This window comes from Crinia signifera, chromosome 2 (genome assembly GCF_055691185.1).
Source record: "Crinia signifera chromosome 2, ASM5569118v1, whole genome shotgun sequence".
NCBI lineage: Eukaryota > Metazoa > Chordata > Amphibia > Anura > Myobatrachidae > Crinia > Crinia signifera.
In genome coordinates, this window is record NC_139218.1 from 67,214,378 (window position 1) to 67,230,972 (window position 16,595).

Genomic DNA, 16,595 nt, shown 5'->3' on the forward strand with positions numbered 1-16,595 from the left:
ATAGAGAGATAGAGAGAGATAGAGAGAGAGAGATAGAGAGAGAGAGAGATAGTGACAGATCGTGCTATATATTTTTTTATATAACTGACTGCTGCCCCCCCTTTTGTGCTGATCAGTATAAATTAACTGATCAGCAACTTTTTGGGGGCGCAGGGTATTTTTTATATATATATATATATACCTGCTGCAGTGTCATAGAGTGATAGATAGTGAGAGATAGAGAGAGATAGTGACAGAGAGTGATAGAGACTGCTATATTTTGTCTGCTGCCCCCCTTTTGTGCACCCCCAGCAACTTTTTGGGGGTGCAGGGGTTATTTTTCATATATATAACTGTCAGTGCTGCTGCTGCAGTGTCATAGAGTGATAGAGAGAGATAGAGAGAGATAGAGAGAGATAGAGAGAGAGAGTGATAGAGAGTGCTAAATTTTGTGTCTGCTGCCCCCGCCTTTTGTGCTGATCACTATATCTGAGGTGATCAGCAACTTTTTAGGGGTGCAGAGGTTTTTTTTTTTATATATACACCTGCCAGTTGCACTGTCAGTTGCACCAAAGGTTGTGCACCTGCTGCCCCTCACTGGTAATCAGTGTCGCATCACTGATCACCTTTTTTTTTTTGTGTGTGCTGTGGGGTCTTTTTTTAATTTTTTTTTTTACACACACTGTGATTTTGGGGGTGTCCTGTGGCCGCTGTGCGCTGATCAGTGACGTACATCACTGATCATCTTTTTCGGCACAGGGTTATTTTTTTTTTTTTTTTTCGATCAAATTCCTGTTGCCTTTGAGCGCTGTTCAGTGACGGACGTTACTGACCAACATCTGTGCTCAATTTTTGGCGCAGGACCTTTTTTTTTTTTTTTTTTTTTTAACCCCTTCAATTTTTTTTTTTTTTTAACCCCTTCATTTTTTTTTTTTTTGTATAAAGTATTTTTTTTTTTCTGCACTACATACACACTACACACTACATACCCCCCTGGTTGAAATAAAGTTTGTACCCCCCCCTACACTATACACGTGTTGAAACATTTCACTACCAGTAACACAAAAATAAAAATGGCATCCCAAATGTCATCCCAAATGTCATCCCAGTCATCCAGAAGAATGTATTCAGTGGAGGAGGCATATGCCATGCTTGCTTCTGACTCTGACACAGCCAGTGATGCAAGCGGGGAATTTGAAGGATTCGCCTTAAGCTCCTCTTCCTCCTCTGGTGATGAGGGACCCCCTCAAAGACACCCCCGTAGAGCAGCTGAGACCCCCCCCCCCAATAATTGATCTCGTATGGACCCCACCACCAGACAATTTTGAGCCCCAGGTTCCTGAGTTTTTGGCCATGCCAGGAATCCAATTTGATTCCACAGGTCTCAGAGAAATTGACTTTTTCAAATTATTTTTCTCTGATGATTTTATAAATTTAATGGTGGACCAAACTAATTTATATGCCCAGCAGTTTATTGCTCAAAACCCCACGTCATCATTTGCTAGGTGGACCCCTGTAGATGCAGTAGAGATAATGACGTTTTGGGGTCTGGTGTTTCATATGGGCATAGTAAAAAAGCCAGAAATTAGGCAATATTGGAGTACAGATGTTCTGTACAGCACCCCATTTTACCGTATGGCCATGCCCCGGGCTCGATTTGAGACGATCCTTAAATTTTTGCATTACAACGATAATGCACAGTGCCCACCCAGAGATGATCCCACCTTTGACCGGCTATTCAAAGTCAGGCCGGTCATTGATCATTTCAGTGCCAAATTTGAAGAGATGTACATCCCAGATAAATTCATTTGCATAGACGAGTCCCTTATACATTTTAAAGGAAGGGTTAAATTCCGCCAGTACCTTCCCAGTAAGAGGGCAAGGTATGGCATAAAAATGTATAAGCTGTGTGAAAGCACCTCAGGGTACACTCACAGGTTTAGGGTATATGAAGGGAAGGATTCAAGAATTGAACCGCCAGAATGCCCCCCCTCCCTCGTAGGTGTTAGTGGAAAAATTGTCTGGGATTTAGTGCACCCCTTCCTGGATAAAGGTTATCACCTCTATGTGGATAACTTTTACACTAGCATCCCCCTGTTTAAGGCCCTTGGTTCAAGAGGTACAGCAGCTTGCGGTACTGTGCGCAAGAACCAAAGAGGCCTCCCAAAAACGCACATTGCCCAAGTAATGAGAAGGGGTGAAAGCAGGGGAATATGCACCGAAAATATGTTGTTGGTCAAATATAAGGACAAGAGGGATGTCCTTATACTGACAACAATTCACGGAGACAGTACCACCTCCGTCCCTGTACGAGGTACCAGTACCCACACCTCAAAACCTAATTGTATCCTGGATTACAATAGGTACATGGGCGGAGTGGATCTTTCAGATCAGGTACTGAAGCCGTACAGTGCCCTGCGGAAAACAAAAATCTGGTACAAGAAGCTGGCCGTGTATATCATCCAGATGGCACTGTATAACGCTTACGTGCTATTCCGTTCTACCGGCCAGAGGGGGACATTTATGCACTTTCAAGAGGAAGTCATAAAGGGCCTAGTATTTGGGAACCAGCAGGCAGAGGGCCCCAGTACTTCTAGTACTGGCCCCCGTATTGTACCAGGGCAGCATTTTCCGAACGAAATCCCCTCCACTGCAAGAAAGGGCAGGACACAAAAAAGGTGCAAAGTTTGCTATAAAAAGGGAATAAGAAAGGAAACTATTTTCCACTGTGAAACTTGCCCCGACAAACCCGGCCTATGTATAAAGGAGTGTTTTAAAATATACCACACATCTATGGATTATTAGGTTCATCATTTCACCGTGCTTCGGGGTCTTGCTAATGCCACATAGCACCCACCAACATTCCACCAGAATCTGAGCTGCAAAATCCAAAAATCACTCCTTCCCTTCTGAGTCCTGCCATGCACCCAACTGGTATTTTTTGGTCACATATGAGGCATTGCCATACTCGGGAGAAATTGGGGCACAGATTTTGGGGTGCTTTTTCTCCTTCATACCTTCTGAAAATGAAAATTTTTTAGCCAGAACTGCATTTTTGTGTAAAAAAATGTAATTTTTCATTTTCACTGCCCACTTGTATCAAAATTGGTGAAACCCCTGGGGGTTTGAAATGTACACTATACCCCTAGATGAATTCCCTAAGGGGTGTAGTTTGCAAAATGGGGTGACTTGTGGGGGGGTTCCACTGTATTGGTGCAACATAGCACCCACCATTCATTCCACCAAAATCTGTGCTGCAAAATCCAAAAATCACTCCTTCCCTTCTGAGTCCTGCCATGCACCCAACTGGTATTTTTTGGTCACATGTGAGGCATTGCCGTACTCGGGAGAAATTGGGGCACAGATTTTGGGGTGCTTTTTCTCCTTCATACCTTCTGAAAATGAAAAATCTTGAGCCAGAACTGCATTTTTGTGTAAAAAAATGTAATTTTTCATTTTCACTGCCCACTTGTATCAAAATTGGTGAAACCCCTGGGGGTTTGAAATGTACACTATACCCCTAGATGAATTCCCTGAGGGGTGTAGTTTGCAAAATGGGGTCACTTGTGGGGGGGGTTCCACTGTATTGGTGCAACATAGCACCCACCATTCATTCCACCAAAATTTGTGCTGCAAAATCCAAAAATCACTCCTTCCCTTCTGAGTCCTGCCATGCACCCAACTGGTATTTTTTGGTCACATGTGAGGCATTGCCGTACTCGGGAGAAATTGGGGCACAGATTTTGGGGTGCTTTTTCTCCTTCATACCTTCTGAAAATGAAAAATTTTGAGCCAGAACTGCATTTTTGTGTAAAAAAATGTAATTTTTCATTTTCACTGCCCACTTGTATCAAAATTGGTGAAACCCCTGGGGGTTTGAAATGTACACTATACCCCTAGATGAATTCCCTGAGGGGTGTAGTTTGCAAAATGGGGTCACTTGTGGGGGGGTTCCACTGTATTGGTGCTTGGGGGGTCTTGCTAATGCGACATAGCACCCACCAAAATTCCACCAGAATCTGAGCTGCAAAATCCAAAAATCACTCCTTCCCTTCTGAGTCCTGCCATGCACCCAACTGGTATTTTTTGGTCACATGTGAGGCATTGCCGTACTCGGGAGAAATTGGGGCACAGATTTTGGGGTGCTTTTTCTCCTTCATACCTTCTGAAAATGAAAAATTTTGAGCCAGAACTGCATTTTTGTGTAAAAAAATGTAATTTTTCATTTTCACTGCCCACTTGTATCAAAATTGGTGAAACCCCTGGGGGTTTGAAATGTACACTATACCCCTAGATGAATTCCCTGAGGGGTGTAGTTTGCAAAATGGGGTCACTTGTGGGGGGGTTCCACTGTATTGGTGCTTGGGGGGTCTTGCTAATGCGACATAGCACCCACCAAAATTCCACCAGAATCTGAGCTGCAAAATCCAAAAATCACTCCTTCCCTTCTGAGTCCTGCCATGCACCCAACTGGTATTTTTTGGTCACATGTGAGGCATTGCCGTACTCGGGAGAAATTGGGGCACATATTTTGGGGTGCTTTTTCTCCTTCATACCTTCTGAAAATGAAAAATTTTGAGCCAGAACTGCATTTTTGTGTAAAAAAATGTAATTTTTCATTTTCACTGCCCACTTGTATCAAAATTGGTGAAACCCCTGGGGGTTTGAAATGTACACTATACCCCTAGATGAATTTCCTGAGGGGTGTACTTTGCAAAATGGGGTGACTTGTGGGGGGGTTCCACTGTATTGGTGCAACATAGCACCCACCATTCATTCCACCAAAATCTGTGCTGCAAAATCCAAAAATCACTCCTTCCCTTCTGAGTCCTGCCATGCACCCAACTGGTATTTTTTGGTCACATGTGAGGCATTGCCGTACTCGGGAGAAATTGGGGCACAGATTTTGGGGTGCTTTTTCTCCTTCATACCTTCTGAAAATGAAAAATTTTGAGCCAGAACTGCATTTTTGTGTAAAAAAATGTAATTTTTCATTTTCACTGCCCACTTGTATCAAAATTGGTGAAACCCCTGGGGGTTTGAAATGTACACTATACCCCTAGATGAATTCCCTGAGGGGTGTAGTTTGCAAAATGGGGTCACTTGTGGGGGGGTTCCACTGTATTGGTGCTTGGGGGGTCTTGCTAATGCGACATAGCACCCACCAAAATTCCACCAGAATCTGAGCTGCAAAATCCAAAAATCACTCCTTCCCTTCTGAGTCCTGCCATGCACCCAACTGGTATTTTTTGGTCACATGTGAGGCATTGCCGTACTCGGGAGAAATTGGGGCACATATTTTGGGGTGCTTTTTCTCCTTCATACCTTCTGAAAATGAAAAATTTTGAGCCAGAACTGCATTTTTGTGTAAAAAAATGTAATTTTTCATTTTCACTGCCCACTTGTATCAAAATTGGTGAAACCCCTGGGGGTTTGAAATGTACACTATACCCCTAGATGAATTTCCTGAGGGGTGTACTTTGCAAAATGGGGTGACTTGTGGGGGGGTTCCACTGTATTGGTGCAACATAGCACCCACCATTCATTCCACCAAAATCTGTGCTGCAAAATCCAAAAATCACTCCTTCCCTTCTGAGTCCTGCCATGCACCCAACTGGTATTTTTTGGTCACATGTGAGGCATTGCCGTACTCGGGAGAAATTGGGGCACAGATTTTGGGGTGCTTTTTCTCCTTCATACCTTCTGAAAATGAAAAATTTTGAGCCAGAACTGCATTTTTGTGTAAAAAAATGTAATTTTTCATTTTCACTGCCCACTTGTATCAAAATTGGTGAAACCCCTGGGGGTTTGAAATGTACACTATACCCCTAGATGAATTCCCTGAGGGGTGTAGTTTGCAAAATGGGGTCACTTGTGGGGGGGTTCCACTGTATTGGTGCTTGGGGGGTCTTGCTAATGCGACATAGCACCCACCAAAATTCCACCAGAATCTGAGCTGCAAAATCCAAAAATCACTCCTTCCCTTCTGAGTCCTGCCATGCACCCAACTGGTATTTTTTGGTCACATGTGAGGCATTGCCGTACTCGGGAGAAATTGGGGCACATATTTTGGGGTGCTTTTTCTCCTTCATACCTTCTGAAAATGAAAAATTTTGAGCCAGAACTGCATTTTTGTGTAAAAAAATGTAATTTTTCATTTTCACTGCCCACTTGTATCAAAATTGGTGAAACCCCTGGGGGTTTGAAATGTACACTATACCCCTAGATGAATTCCCTGAGGGGTGTAGTTTGCAAAATGGGGTCACTTGTGGGGGGGTTCCTAACTTTTAGCATCTTATGGTGCCTAGAAACCTACATGGTGCCTAAAAAATAATCTCATAAAAAGGAGGCTCCAAAATCAAGTAGGTGCTCCTTCTATTATGAAGCCTGTGGTTTGGTCAACGTGCACACTAGGGCCACATATAGGATATTTATGAAAACAAAAGAATTGGGGGAATCAATTTTTAGTCACATTTCTCTAGTAAAATGTACTGTGTTCCTTAGAAAAATGTATTCAAATTGCAAATCTGCAAAAAAAATGAAATTTTGAAATTTCACCTACACTTTGTTTTAATTCCTGTGAAACACCTAAAGGGTTAACAAACTTCCAAAATGCTGTTTTGAATACTGTGAGGGGTGCAGTTTTTGAAATGGTATCATTTATGGGGGTGTCTCACATACAAGTCCCTCAAAGTCACATCAGAACTGAACTGGTCCCTAAAAAAATCAGTGTTTGAAATTTTCTTGAAAATTTGAGAATTTGCTATTCATATTGTAAGCCTCCTAGTGTCCAAAAAAATTAAAAGGAAGTTGAAATAATGATGTCAACATAAAGTAGACATATGGTCTATGTTAGTTATTAACTATTTTGAGTGGTATGATTATTTGTCTCACAAGCAGAAAATTTAACATTTTGCAAATTGCTAAATTTTCCATTTTTTTACGACATTTTGGTATTTTTCACAAAAAAACACAGACTGCATCGACGAAAATTTACCACTAACTTGAAGTACAATGTGTCACGAAAAAACAATCTCAAAATCACTGGGATAAGTAAAAGCAAAAAAAAGTTATCCCCACTTAAGTAATACATGTCAGATTTGAAAAAAAGGGCTCTGTCAGGAAGGCACAAACTGGCTCTGTCAGGAAGGGGTTAAAACAAACACACAAACAAACAAACATAACTTCTTATTCTGAAACACCAATACAATTTCACAGATAACATGGCATGTGTTTTTAGGGAAATGTCAAGTTAGTTTCCCTTTGGATATCGGAGGCATGTTGCGAACTGAAACCTTATATTACTTATCATCAAAGGTTTACTCCTGTGAATTGCACTGCAGAGAATTTCAGTATAACCAGGTTGAAAGACGTTCAGGCTTCTTCTCTTGAACCTCTGCATGCGATTCATCATTGGGAGACCTGATAAATATTAAGCATGACCCTGTCACAGTGGCGGGATCCAGTTAGCCTGCACATGAAAGGATTCTGAGCTTAACATGTCAGCTCCACTTAGCTGCTTGTGATCAAAAGCTATTTTACAGCATGGGAGTTCAGGGTAGTATATAATCTGCCAAGACATATCCTGCCAGATAGCCTGATTGCATGGTAACAGAAAAAGTGGTAAAAGGCAAAAGCCACTTTTTTAGGTCATTAATTCTAAAAATAAAATAGTTTACTAAATAGATTCCATTACCTATCTGCTTCCAGTCATCTGCTCAGTGAGTCGAGTCCTCTAGTTTAAATAAGCCCAGAAACCAATGGAATTTAGCAGCCATATGTACTGGTTCTGTGACTCCTACGCTGGAGCGAACACGCCCTCCTCTCATTGTCACAATGTTCAGACCACCTAGCGTCTTAGTTAATGATTGCTTATACTGCACTAACAGAGTATGCTGACCACCCTGCGGAGTGATGCCAAGTGTGCGCAAATATAGGCAAGAAGAACAAAATGACAAATCGCAATAAAAAAATAAAATATCGCACTAGTGTATGATAACAAGGAGTACAGAGAGAAAGCTGCAATGGGTTAACACAAGCGTACTAAATACATGAACCTAATTACACATGCTTTTCTACTACATATCAATATGCAATACTATGAATTCCAGCTGTACAGCACAAAAAAATGCATGCTTCATTATTGTTACAATTGTATTTATAAGGCGCCACAAGTGTCTCACAGCACCGTACAAAGGAACAGTGCAAAACTTAACATTACAGAAAAAAAAATAAAAACAATATAGTACAGGTAAAAAAAAAGTGCCACAGTTCAATACACATTACAGCTTAGATGTAAGTAGTGAGGATCAATGTTCTACTAGGAGCTGGTGGACAAAGATGGAGATGAGTATGTGGACGAAGATGGTCGCTGAATGTTTGAGTATGGGGGAGCTGTAAGTGAAATGTGAAGTGAGAGGGCTTTGACAACAGGAGGGAAGAGGGCCCTGCTCTGAAGAGCTTTCAATCTAGTACGAAGGGGAGACAGACCGATTACATGAGGTGCAAGCATTATGGCAACTAACAAATACAATGAAGTCTATTTAGTAAACGCTACTTTCTCACAAACATTAGAGCACTATATTTTTATTAATTTTGAAAAAGGGCCATCCCAGGGAGGACCTTTTGCATGTGCGAAAGGCACCGGCATCCTTGGTGATGCTACTACGTATGCATCAGAATTGGATCATCAAATAGAGCCAGGCGAGGGAATAGAGGAGAGCAAGAATAGAACATCTCTTTCCTTCTTTACTCCACTTAAGCAGGGAGAACCACAGATAAGGCTATCCAAAAATGGCGTTATGTTTGTCACTTCTCTTATCTATACAGACACCATCCTGCACAATCCCAATTAAATCTAATGTGAACTGCAGGTGGAGAAACAAAAGAGTCGGATAACTCAATGGTATGTGCACATAGCACTTTCCTAACTATAGGGGGAAGAAAGTATAGCTTATACTGTAGCTAACCTGCTGTAGAAAGCTATACTATTTTTATTTATTATATATACCCCAATGTTACAAAAGAACGTGACTAAAGAGAATATAATACAGTATTCCTCTGTGCTCAACCTTGCGCAGAACAATATCTCTTGGATTCTGTTCACAGCCAGCAGTAATTAATACAAGGAAACTAATGACTTAAGGGGCCACCTCCACAGCATATTACAGAATAACTTGCCTCTCTGATAATACAGTCACCACCAGGGAAGTAGGAGGATTGTGGAAACCCAAGAGGACCAGCACAAAGCACAGAACATTCAGCTGCATGGGACACTACATTTATATAACATTCTACAGCTGCCGACTCATGGGTAATACTTATACAGCTATTGCCGTGTGACAGAGTTACCGGATAAGCGGTGGGAAATATTATATAGAAATACATTTAATAATAGTGCACTAGATAAAAGTGGACTTTGAAAAACATTGTATAATCTAGAAAGCTTTAGATTTCCCATATTCTGGAATTGAAGCATCATAAAGAAAATCATCTAAAAATAGAGATGTTCAGGTTCGGATTTACCCGGATCTCAAAAAGGGATCTTATTGGCTATCCAGTTGTTACATGTTCTGGAGCAAAAATATGTGACAGCATATAGCCAATAAGAGCCAGGTAAATCTGAACCTGCACATCTCTAACTAAGACGCAAAATATCCCCACATAACACACCACTGTTCCTAGAACTCCCCGTCTTGCTGAATTGTTTAGCAGTGCTCCTCATAGTGACTATGCGCCAATGCACTAGAAGTCTGTGTAGAAGAAAATGCAGCAATAATTAAATTTACTTCCTTTCGGGAACTTTCTAAATAACATGTTTTCCTAGAAAGAATATTATGCATTGCAGATATATATCCCTAAAAACTGAAGAACATATCCACCATGAATCAGACAAGCCTGTAAATGTACATCCTTAGGCCACATCTGTATGGAGAATGGTGTCTAATCAGGAAACGGTTTGTGAATGGATGACAACTGTCACCAGGTGAAACCTACAAGCTCAGCCATTGCTGTGGGACCAATAAAGATCCTTTATACTATGCATAGGGGCCATCGCATGTGACGTCTAGCACCACAAAAATGTCTGGCATCAGCGTACCTATTAATATCTTTGAAAACTATAAAGGTACTGATTAATATACAGTACAGAGGCTGCACACGAGGGGAGAAACACCTGAGAACAATGCATCACAGAGCTATATTTGGGCACTACTCTGATGGTGCAATGCTCTCAATAGAATAAAGTGGGGGTCTGAGCAGTTTAGTAAAAACATTGCTGAGGTGTTAATCTAGCCTGAGAAATAACCACAATGTCTCAGTTCTGGCGACATCATGTTCATAAGAATACAATATAGTTAACCATCACTGACAAAAATAACGTAAAATTGACATTAGCACCTAGCTCACAGTTGGAGGCCACGACATACAGTACAGGGGGCCACGGACGGTGTAATGGTTAGCATTACTAGTGCTACTGTAGTTCAGCCACTGATACAGATGGGTTTCCTGGGATACAATGCATGTACCAACTAGCACTAATAATTCACTGGATTGGGGACCCGGATCCATTTGCATTAAACCAAATGTGGAATTTTTCAACATACAGATTTCGGTCTTCTTGGATACAAGAACAAGTAGGTATACGGATTATCCCAGAGCATGGAAACGTTTATATGCAGTATGTTGGATCACATTTACATAGAGGAGTGTCATATAATAGTTATTTATCTTACTACTAATACTTTTATGATTTGTGAATGTGTGATTACTGAATACATTGCAAATACCTCTGTATGTGTGGATACTTTACTGTGAATATCTCCGTATTTACTGCAATGAGATAATCCCAGAAAAATCAGTAATCTCTGGCAGATTATGTGAAGCCCTAATTCTCCTGTCGATAATTGGGTGAGAATTACAGAAATCCAAAAACCTCTGACAGCACAGATTTCCTTTGATTGGGTCACATGCATTTAAAAGGCTGTTCAATAGAAAATGTAGTACAGCACTGATACTATTGACATGACCTAGAGCAATTGTCCAGCAGTACTTACTGGCAGAGTGGTCGAATCCTTTGGCAGAATGAACAATCACATGCAGGAAACCATACAGTCCAGAAGATTCATCATCTAGAATACATGAATATGCAAAATGTCAATATACAGTTAAGGTGGGCACCACAATAAAGAACACACATACTGTACGGGCAGCTTTCTGCAACCCATTAGAACTACATGATTACTATTTAGCAATATAGAGATAACCCGCTTAGAAATGCACACAATATGAAGGATAAGGGCATTGGATATTAATATTCCGCTAGATATACAGCAACAAAAAAGAACGCGGTTATGTAAATGGAATGGAGAATGGTAGTATGTCAATGAGAAAATCAGGGTGCAAAATGCTTATGGTCACCGTAGCAACAGGACTACTGTGCAGAACGCCCATAATGTAGCAGATGGGAAGTAAAATGTTGTCTATTTATTTATTTGCAGTTTCTTATATAGCGCAGCAGATTCCGTTGCGCTTTACAATAGTAGACAGTGATAAAACAAACTGGGTAACAGACAGACTTGGAGGTTAGAGGGCCCTGCTGCAAGCTTACAATCTATTAGGTATATAGGAGGGAAACACAAGGACAGGCATCAGTAATAGCATAGCAGTCCCACCAAGTTACAAGTCCAGAAGGGAAGCTATATAATACATAAGTGCCTCAGAGGGTTATGCTTGTAGAACTTAAATATGATAAGCTTGCCTGAAGAGGTGAGTTTTCAGGGAACGCTTGAAAGTTTGGAGGCTAGCGGAGAGTCTTATTGTGCATGGAAGGGCATTCCATAGGATGGGAGCAGCCCGATGAAAGTCCTGTAATAGTGAATGGGAGCTAGTGATCCGCTCAGATGAGAGACGCAAATCTTGTGCAGAGCGGAGTGGTCGAGATGGGAGATATTTTGTGATAAGTGCAGAGATATATGCTGGTGCAGTATGGTTAATAGCTTAATATGCAAGTAGAAGTGTTTTATATTGAATACGGTAATATACAGGCAACCAATGGAGGGACTGGCAGAGCGGATCAGCAGACGATGAGCATCTTGCAAGGAAGATCAGCCTAGCAGCAGCATTTAGAATGGATTGCAGTGGTGAGAGTCTGTTCTTGGGAAGACCAGTTAGGAGACTATTGCAATAATCAATGCGGGATATAATCAGTGCATGTATAAGAGATTTAGTAGCGTCTTGTGTGAGATACGGTCGTATTTTGGATATGTTTTTTAGATGCATGTAACATGATTTGGAGACAGATTGAATGTGGGGAACAAAGGACAGGTCAGAGTCGAGGGTGACCCCTAAGCAACGAGCTTGTGGGGTAGGGTAGATTGTCGAGTTGTCAACAGTGATGGAGATATCAGGATGGTAACTGTTCTTGGTTGGCGGGAATATAAGTAATTCAGTTTTGGAAATATTGAGTTTGAGTTGGCGAGAAGACATCCAAAATGAGATGGCAGAGAGACATTCAGAGACTCGGCCCAAAACCACTGGTGACAACTCTGGGGTTGATAGATAGATTTGAGTATCATCCGCATATAAGTGATACTGAAATCCGAAGGAGCTGATTAGTTTGCCAAGCGAGGAGGTATAGATTGAGAAAAGCAGGGACCTAAGACTGAGCCTTGCGGAACTCCGACTGACAGAGGTAGTAAAGAGGAAGTAGAGTCAGAGAAGCGAACACTGAAAGAGCGATCAGATAGGTGAGATGTGAACCAGGAAAGGGCTGTATCATTAAGACCTAGGGAGTGTAGTGTTTGTAAAAGGAGAGTGTGATCCACAGTGTCAAATGCAGCAGAAAGATCTAGAAGAATAAGCAGTTAGTAATGGCCTTTAGACTTAGCTGTTACCAGATCATTCACCACTTTAGTCAGTGCTGTCTCAGTGGAGTGTTGAGAGCGAAAGCCTGACTGAAGCGGGTCTAATAGGGTGTTGGAGTTAAGAAAGTTTGTCAGGCGAGAGTAGACAAGTCTCTCGAGTAGCTTGGAGAGGCATGGGAGCTGAGAGATAGGACGATAGTTAGAGAGAGAGTTAGGGTCAGAATTGTGTTTTTTCAGAATGGGAGTAATCACTGCATGTTTGAGCAGAGACGGAAAAGTACCAGTAGCAAGAGAGAGATTGCAGATTTTAGTTAAGGTTGGAATAAGCACAGGAGATAGATTTTTAATGACTTGTGCAGGTATAGGATCAAGAGGAGAGGTAGTAGAGTAGGAGGATAAGAAGAGTGTGGATACTTCCTTTTCATTTGTGGGTTCAAACTAAGAGAAAGTGCCAGAGGGTTCAGGTGTGGCAGAAAGAGGGTTAGAGATTGTGGAGCATACCATTTCATCTCGGATGTTATCAATCTTGTCCTTAAAGTAGGTTAAAGTTCTTGTGCACTGATGGTAGCCGGTGGGGGAGGAGGGGGAGGGTACAGAAGAGACTTAAATGTGTTAAAAAGTCGCTTAGGGTGAGAGATTGGTAGTATGTTTGTTTGGCCGTGTCCAAAGCATTGCAGTAGGAGTGGTAGCTAGTCTTATATGTGAGGAAATCAGTAATATTACGAGATTTACGCCATTGGCGTTCAACTTTACATGACTGATTTCGTAGTTGTCTTGTTGTGTTGGAGTGCCACGGTTGGCATCTAAGCCTACTTGGGGTATAATGGGTAGCTGGAGCCACTTCATCAAGGGCTGTTTCAAGAGTCTGGTAGAGGTGGGAAACAGCAGAGTCAGGAGAGGTAAATGTAGAAATTAGTGAGAGCTGTTGTTGCAGGGAGGTGGAAAGTTGTGGAAAATTAATAGCATTAGTATTTCTGCGGGTTAGAGTAGGCTTGCATGATTTCTGTGTCAGTGAGCTTGAGGTAATGGAGGAGAGTGAGAGAGTAATGAGATTGTGATCAGAAAGAGGGAAGGGAGTGTTAGTAAAATCAGAGACTGAGCACAGCCTGGTGAAAACGAGGTCAAGGCAGTGGCCTTCCTCATGAGTAGCGGCGTCGGACCACTGGGAGAGGCCAGAGAGGAGGTTAGAGAGAGGAGTTTGGAGGCATGCAGAGATGGTGGACTGTCAATAGCAATGTTGAAGTCACCCAGGATGATAGTGGAGATGTCAGAGGATAATCAAATGGGGGAGCCAGGCAGAGAAATCTTCCAGAAATTTAGATTTGGGAAGCCCAGGTGGGCGATAGATAGCAGCAACACGCAGAGAGAAAGGGGAAAAAACCGTAATGGAGCGTACTTCAAATGATGTAAATGTGAGTGAAGGAACTGGTGGGAGAACTAAGTATGTGAAGGCTTGTGGCAGTAATATACCAACTCCACCTCCTTTACAGTTACCAGGCCTGGAGGTGTGAGTGAAGCGGAAACCACCATGTGACAGTGCTGCAGGCGAGACCGTGTCTGATTGTGTGAGCCAGGTTTCTGTAATTGCCATCAGATTGAAGTTGTGGGAGATGAAGAGATCATGGATTGTTGTTAATTTATTGCAAACAGAGCGTGCATTCAATAGGGCACATTTAAGTTGTTTGGTGTGTGGTGGGAGGCATGTGATATTTATGAGGTTAGCTGAATTTCTAGGCTTAGAAGCCATTAAATCTGGGTGGGTCAGGTAGTTGGGGCCTGGGTTTGGTGATATGTCACCAGCTAATAAGATTAGAAAGGAGAGATAGAGATAGGTTTGCAGTTTTTTTGTATTGGTGATGGGAAGTGGATGTGAAAGTACAAGTAGAGAAGTAATTAAAGAGCTCATGAGTGTTTAGAAGAGGGGAGTGAATAATGGAAGAGGCAATGTGTACAGAGTGGTGAGTGTCAGGGAGATTATAGGATGGTTGAAGTTTGGTAAGTATGCCATGTAATGAAATGAGAAGTAGCATTGTGGTGAGCATGATGTGATAGTTTGTCTGTTGGTGACCAGTAAAGTGGAGATTGTTTGAGAAAGTGTGGAATACCCATCAGGCTATCTGATTCCCTTTCCTTCAAGCGCTCCCTCAAAACCCACTTTTTTCGACTAGCCTATCCCTCCTCCTAACCTCTTTTGATCCTCCTATCCTGCCTCCGTTCCCCTCCGTTCCTACTTATCCTATTGTATTTCGTTCGTCCACCCACCTATTTTTAGTATGTTAACTCTTATGAGCAGGGCCCTCCTTCCTCACGTACTCACCCCACCTCATTACCTCACCTGTGCTCCTGTCCTGTTCTTCCCTTCTCTACTTCATCTTCAGTCTCCTTGACAATTTTGACACCTACTTCTGAACTGATGCTGATTTTAGTTCTACCAGCTATACCCCTATTTATGCTGTATTTTATCAACACACCCTGTACGTTACCTTGTAATTTGTTTTTTTTTTTGCTATGTACGGCGCTGCGGACACTTTGTGGCGCCTTATAAATAAACGTACTACTACTACTATTGTATTTACCTTGTTTGATGTTGTTCAATGTTTTTCAACTACATGTCTACACTACATCAAAATAATAATACATCATATGTGAACAGGGTCGTGGCACCCATTAAATCATTAGATATTTGAGAATTTGTTGTCCAGCCACTGAGACTGTTGGGGAAAAAAATCGCAGACAACCTGCTTCAAAACTTTTTGGATAGCCCCGGGGGATTAATTAGCCCACGGTTATCTACTGGTGCTGATTAAATGATGAACTCTGTGTCTTAAATGGGCTGCTATGATCAGACAAATAGAACGTTAATCAGAGAATAATAAAAGCACTTTTAAGGAAAGTTAATAGTTTACGATAAATGTTATCAACGGAACTAACTGCCCCAGGAAGGCTCTTTTACACCTGTATCGCACAGAGACATCAGTCCCTGGGGTTGGAATCCGGTCCTATGGTTGAGAGTAACCATATCAACAACACAAAGTTGAAATCAGAATTTTGACAGGATCAGAATGATGACTGTTTTAAGCTGGGTACACAATAGAAGATGGTATCAGCACTTGCCAATACTGGCAGCAATGGAGCACTGTTGGCAGCCATGCTGCATTCCACAACATACCCCTCACTAACTAGGTCTTTGTTGGCCCTGGATAATGTAGATCAGTGATGGCTAAGCTTGACACTCCAGCTGTTGTTGAACTACACATCCCAGCATGCCCTGCATCAGTTTTAGCATGACCAAATAGTAAAACTGTAGCAGGGCATGCTGGGATGTGTAGAGTGTCAAGCTTAGCCATCACTGATGTAGATGATGGTGCGGGAATGTGCATGGTCAGCGACAGAGTGTACACACAAAATGATGTGCCCCATATATCGGTCCAACATATTGTCTTGTGCAGGGATGGGGAACCTTTGGCCCTCCAAATGCTGTTGAACTACACATCCCAGGATGCCCTGCTACAGTTTGCTATTTGGCCATGCTAAAACTGTTGCAAAGCAGCTACATTACAGAATGGTGTAATTCAGCATCAGCTAGCTACAGGCCTGATATGCAGGATTTGTCATTCCAATATGACAAAATGTACCAATATCATTTAGGTATGTATTCAGCCTAACTATTCTAAACAGGCTTTGGCTCTGATAGGATCAAGAACAAGATTTGGTACGGCGGCAGTTACGTAGTCAGCGTAGTATCCCTGTCAG

At 41.9% G+C, this 16,595-nt stretch overlaps 1 protein-coding gene across 7 annotated transcripts in view; it reads right to left on the minus strand.

Moving 5' to 3' along the window:
• Positions 1-16,595, minus strand: part of ABR (ABR activator of RhoGEF and GTPase) — a 381,486-nt gene that overhangs the window by 85,881 nt on the left and 279,010 nt on the right. For all 7 annotated transcript variants that reach the window (XM_083172282.1, XM_083172287.1, XM_083172288.1 and 4 more), the window contains one exon: positions 11,034-11,108. In XM_083172282.1, coding sequence (XP_083028408.1) covers positions 11,034-11,108 — 75 coding nt within the window. The remainder of the gene's footprint in view (positions 1-11,033; positions 11,109-16,595) is intronic.